At 39.7% G+C, this 6,122-nt stretch overlaps 1 protein-coding gene across 3 annotated transcripts in view; it reads right to left on the reverse strand.

Annotated features, from left to right (window-relative positions):
- The window catches only part of kdm5a (lysine demethylase 5A), a 34,639-nt gene extending 29,264 nt beyond the window's left edge, over positions 1-5,375 (reverse strand). For 2 of the 3 annotated variants that reach the window (XM_088347099.1, XM_088347097.1), the window contains exons 1-8: positions 4,420-5,372; positions 3,747-3,824; positions 3,293-3,415; positions 3,048-3,218; positions 2,786-2,971; positions 788-958; positions 559-717; positions 368-487 (exon numbers count right to left, since the gene is read on the reverse strand). In XM_088347099.1, coding sequence (XP_088203225.1) covers positions 368-487; positions 559-717; positions 788-958; positions 2,786-2,971; positions 3,048-3,218; positions 3,293-3,415; positions 3,747-3,824; positions 4,420-4,572 — 1,161 coding nt within the window. In that variant the 5' untranslated portion in view covers positions 4,573-5,372. Of the gene's footprint in view, positions 1-367; positions 488-558; positions 718-787; positions 959-2,785; positions 2,972-3,047; positions 3,219-3,292; positions 3,416-3,746; positions 3,825-4,419 lie in introns of all 3 variants that reach the window. The other variant, XM_088347100.1, reaches the window with a different exon arrangement.
- Positions 5,376-6,122: the final 747 nt, after the last annotated feature.

Below are 6,122 nucleotides of genomic sequence, written 5' to 3' on the forward strand. Positions count from 1 at the left end.
TGAGTTTTCAGCATTTCATGGAGCCGGGGGCATTATAGTGGATGTATATAAAATGATTTCACGGGCCATGAGTTTGACATCTATGCCTTAACACAATCCGAAAACAGAAAGACAGGCATTTTATAAGGGGTTGACCAATAACGGACAGGTATTTTAGAGACACAACTCGTCATAAAGTTGAACATGCCAAAGTTGGAATTTTATTGTTGTTGATGCCATATGTTGGAAAAATGCCGTAAGAAGGGGGCCAAAAAAAAACCATCCTATTCCACACCCTAGAGTAAAAAACATTGTAAAGTGTGGTCCCAATATCCTGGGGTCGACTGTATTGACAAAAGATGAGTAAGAATGGTAATATTTTACTTACATGGACAGGCATGTTGAAATAATCCGACTTGAATTGATCGGCCATCTCGCCAAAGCTCTGGAGCGTGTATTCCCTCACAGCTTGCTCGAAGCCAAACGCCTCCCTGGGTTTACTGCACTCCTAATGAAAACAAAAACAACGAGTGTGAAAGAATATATTGGAACGAAAATGGATGTTGGTGTTAGGTTTACCTCAGCAACACACTTGGGGCATCGCCAGTCGCCTTTGGGCACATCATGCAGAGGTGGAATCAAGCAGAAGGTGTGGTAACTGTCATCACAACCATCGCAAAGCAGAAGGCGGTCCTCCTCGTCGCCACGTCCGCACATCAGACAGAAGTATAAGTCGATCTGCGAGCGATCAAGATATATCACATTAGATGAGCATTCAAATGCAACAAAACTCCCAACTGAAACTCACAAAATTGACTTCCAGCGTCTCCTTGCGTGGTCTCATTTTGATCGCAAAGGTTTGACCTTTCAGGTGGTGATGCTTCTTGTTGTAAGCATCGTCTGCTGACATGATTTCATAGTCCACAATCTTTGGACTTGGGGCAAAGAGTTTGACGCTTTTCGGATCTTTGTTTTCCCTCTACATGGAAAAGAACAACGAAGTGTAAAATACAATAAATTGCTCGTGCAAAAATAGAGATTTTGTTTGATATTAATTTGCCAATAATCAAATCCAAATTAATAATACACTTAAACACTACATATAAAGAAGGTAAATGTTTGTCAAAGTTAAAATGCTTTAAGAGGAGTATGAATAATTACAATTCTTCAAAATGACTACAAACTGTACCTTGACATAAACTTAATGTTCATAAAAACATAATTCAATGATTATTCATACTCAATAACCTAAGGTAATATATATATATATATATATATATATATATATATATATATATAATTATATAAATTATATAACGTAATTGTAAAATAAAAACAGAAAGCCAAATTGCTTAACTGCTCAAATATATATCCAAAATCTTATATAAAGAATTTCCTAATACTGTTGCCGACCTGTGGAAAACATAAAGAATATCAAATTTATCGTCTTCTACTTTTAGCCTAAAGGGAATTTTACGTTGTGATCATTTTTTTTAAACATTCCATAAAGGCGAAAATGGGAAAAACATGACAAAAATTCAAGCCTTTTAATTACAATATGTTACTGATATACAGCTACAATATCTACAAATTTAACATTAAAAAGCATTTATTAGAAATGGAGCCTGAACGCAGATTTAAGAAGGAAATTGAATGTTTTTGAGATGAAGTGTTTAAGGACTATGTTAGGAGTGACAAGATTGGATAAATTGATAAATGAAATTGTGAGAGACAGAACTGGAGTAGTCGTGGAACTGAGCAAGCGTGTTGATAAGAGAGTACTCGTTTGGTTTGGACAAATGGAGAGGATGGATGAGGAGCGAATGTTGAAGAGGATCTACAGAGCAGAAGTCAATAGAAGAAGACCAAGAGGAAGGCCGCGATTGACGTGGATGGATGGTGTTATGAGTGCACTGCAGGAAAGAGGTCGAAATATAATGGAAGCTAGAGCTCTTGTTGGTGATAGAAAGGAGTGGAGAGGTGTTGTGAAAGGATAGTGGGGTAGTGGGATTGTGGACGCGTTCTTAAGGATGGGCTGGGCACCCGTATGATGCGGCAGGGGTAAACCAGTGAAAGCTGTCGGGCCCTGCTGTTGAACAAAAGAGTGTGTTGTGTCACCCTGACCCGAGTGACATGGCCGCTTTCTGGTGTCCCGTTTCATCTGGAGGGAGGAAAGCATGACCAATTTAGGTGCCGAGGTGCCTAACTTGTTTGGGTGTTTGGGCAATTGGGTTGGCCATAGTCCAAAAAAATGTTGTGTGTGTTTTTTTGCTATTTTTTTCCCTTTTATTTTCTTTGTTATTGTATGTGTTTGTCTTGCTGTCGGTCACCCCTCTTGAGGGATATGACCATGGTAGATAGATAGATAATTAGATGCCCCAAGGCTTTTCTAAAGGAGCTAAGGGTAAAGAGGACGAACTGGCCAAGCATTTCTCCAGACCTAAATCCAATGTAACATCTTTGGGGCATCAGTCAGCATGGAGAATGGGAAGAGCATTCCAGTGGCAGTTTGTGAGGCTCTGGTTAATTCCAAGGCCAAGAGGATTTAAGTATTTCTGCAAAATCATGGTGGCCATACAAAATATTGAACTTCAAGAACTTTTACTTTAGGGTGTACTCACTTTTGTTATCAGGGGTATAGCTACTAATAGCTATGTTTTGAGTTTTTTGGAGGGGAAAAAAATGTATAGACTCCCTTTCATTGTGTCAAAACAATTTTTCTTCAGTGTTGTCCAATAAAACATCATATGGAAAGGGGTGACATACTGTACAACAACTGGTAGTGTAATATAAATCCATTACCGACCTCTGATTTGAGTCGCCTCGAGCGTCTTTCGGCCAGAGGGCGCTCTTTCACCTGTGCCAGATCAACCTGTGCATCTTTATCCTTCTCATCGTCTTCCTCTTGGTCCTCCTCTTCGACAGTCTCCTCGCCAACTCCCTCATCAACTTCGTCGCAGTCCTCTACCAACTCGCATAGTGGCGTAATGCCCTGATGGAAGGCAACATGTAGGGGTTCCAAGACAAACACCGAAACCCAAAAAGGAACAGATCTGTGCTAGACTTACAGTCAGAGTGGCTCCCGACTGGAAGAGCTCATAGGGGTAAAGGATCTTTTCGTAGTGGGAGCGTAAAAGTGAGCCTGTGCCTTTCCCTGGTGGGAAGCCCATTCGGTTACTCACTTTGGACCATCTCTTCTCTTTACACACAGCTACAAACCCGCCTTCGGATGCCACAACCTATATGTGCCAGAATTTTTTTTATAATAGAATGTTGTACATAATCTCCCCCATGAAATAGACTCCAGGGTTACCTTGCTGAGTTTATACAAGTCCAGGACCTTGCGCTCCACGTGAGGGAAACGAATCTTGGATCCTTGCAATTCCCAAAACTTTGCAATTTGATCCAGGAAGTTGAGCTTGACTCGAGTGAGTGCCTGGATCCACAAGGGAGAATATCTCAAGTGAAGAGCAGAACAGTTCTAAACTACACCTCCCAGCCGTTCTCATTATTCATTTTCTCATGTATTTCAATAGAAATGAAAAATCAAACCCACAACTACAGTGCATTAAGTGAAAATAAATCACCTATGCTTTTATCACCCTGGTGCAGTGAGTGACATGACTTTACGCTGAAAAGGTCTTAATAGCAATGTCTCTATTGTCTTTGATATTCAACACAAAGCACGCTTATATTAATAAACTGACTGAAATATGAACACAAAACATATTTTATGAAACAGTATTATGAATGTTGTCAAAACTCACCTCAAGTTCATTCAATCTTTGCACTCGAGGAGTGAACCGGAAATGACGCACATCGCAGGCAAACGGAGGCTGCCAGTCCTTTTAGAGAAAAAAAAACGATTACCTGACGTATGAAAGTAAAATAAGCTTATTTTCTATTCAAAACGCGGAATGGTAAACATTTTACCTAACTCAAAGGACACAACGAGGGAATCGGGAATTTGATGTGGGTGTTTTAGTGCGTTAAAGAGGACCTGTCTACTTTTCCCACAACTTTTTTGTACCCTTCCGTATAAAAAGCAATGCAATCTAGCAAGTTCTTAACAATTCCAATGCTATCAAAACATCCTATAAAAATCAAGGCGTGACTGGTTTACCTAAGGGCAGGCCCAACGTCGAGTTGAGGTAGCTAAGATAAATTAGCTTGCGAAAGAATAAAATTTGGGTGTTTTTTCATACTAATTTTCGCCATTTTTGTTATAAAAGATGATGACACGTAACATCAGACGAAGGCGTCTAGGTGCACACAACATAAACCTTCTGTGACCTCTAATAGGAGTGATGGGAAGCAATACTGTTGTTACTAATTACAGGCCGACAAAAACCAGCACACGGTGATAAATAAATCACACGTTAGACAGCAGCTCAAAAAACGCATTATTGACGTGTTCTTGTAGGGTGATTTTATGTTTACCTCGGGGGGTCGGATCTTGCAGATGCCAGTTTTCTCGGCGATGGGTCGGATCTTGTTGATAAACCCAAGAGGGTCCGAGAAATCCTCCCAACTTGGCTCAAAAACGGGACATTCAGGAGGGGGCACAAACTCTCCATTTGCAGACATGTTCATTTGTGTTTTTCTCCCACTCCCTGAGAAGACGATTAATTGTAAATATTCCTCAAGTTGCTTTCAGCAGGCCATAAGTGGATCCAATTGTCCCTCGTCGCGTGTAACTTCTCCCATCATCCTTTTTTAAGGATGTGAATCACGTCAATGACGCTCAAGGATAAAGAATGAAATTGAGATATTTCAAAAGTTTTTACCGGTTTAGATTCATGCAAATATTGAATCCAAAGCGCTTTGTTGCATCTCATTTGGATGACAGAGGGCAGTGTCAGTCCAAAACACCATCACGCCTCTTCGCTCACATCGGAGTTAAAAAAGGGGGTCGAGTATGAGACTTTACCCAGTTTGATGATAAAACTTGCGAGTTGGTGCCGTTACAAAGACTACCGTCCGACGTGGGGATGTTAGCTGAGGATGCTAACCTAGCTCGGTGTGTGTACCTAGGTAACCCATGATCTCTGCGGTGCTTTACTTCCAGTCGAGTGGACTCACGTCGAGAAGCGTATGTCCATTTCAGGAATTTGGAGGTCATTAATCAAAACCATCGCTATTCTTCCAAAGCAGGTTACTTCCGTGCATAGTTGAGCGATGCTTTCACTTGCCTCCGCCATTCATTGACTCGTCCGGGAATCTAGCACAGAAAGCCTAATTTAGTTAGCTTAGCTACCAAGCATTGCGCAGCTAACATTTGTTGAAAAATATCGCCGGGCCGAGCTCAACTTGACAATTTGCGAGTGTTAAGGCTTTCAGAGCCACATTTAAAATGTAAAAAATGAAAATTGAATTTTTCTGATGTCACTTTTTATTTATCTAAAGTCGCCTGTCTCTAGTTGTGCCTCGAAATATTATTTAGCGCCACGTTGTGGCTTGGAGTAGCCGTTGGCGTATCATGTACAATCAAAAGATATATGTTTTTGTTATGTTGATTAACATCACATGTGTCAAAAGTATGGCCCATAAGCCAAAGCCATATTTGTTTAGCGAGACAATGTCAAGAGAAGCACAAGAGAAAAATATAAGTGTCACAAAATGACCTGCAGTTTTAAATATGTCCACTTGATGCCACCAAAGCCAGGTGCCACTTGCAAAGCACCCGCTATAGCTATATTGCTGACTTTTTTTTTTTTTTTTAACAAAATAAGAATATTAGACGCAGAGTTTAGGGCAATACGAAAAATACAAAATCGAAATAAAATAGCACTAGGGTGTCTTTGCAAAAGCTCAAATAAGCTCTAGCTCATTTCCATAATAGATATGAAATCTATTAGCTGGGTTTCCATTTTCTTAAAAATATAAAAAGCAGAAACACTTCCAAATCAATAATTTAAATTAATGTTTGTATGCTATTCATATCACTTTCCAATATGCCTGATTTTCCCCGAGTTAAATAAACTATTGGAAATGAATTCAATTGTTGTTTTCCTTAACAAATGCACAGTTGATAATCACTGAAAGATTACATTTTCGTGAAGGAAATAAAATTTTGAATGTGGGAAAAGTTTTATAATCAAATCTTACATCCCTGAATCATATTTCAATTGTGAGCTTCCGAA

Source organism: Urocampus carinirostris, chromosome 11 (assembly GCF_059441175.1).
Source record: "Urocampus carinirostris isolate Australia breed hairy pipefish chromosome 11, RoL_Ucar_1.0, whole genome shotgun sequence".
NCBI classification, from domain to species: Eukaryota; Metazoa; Chordata; class Actinopteri; order Syngnathiformes; family Syngnathidae; genus Urocampus; species Urocampus carinirostris.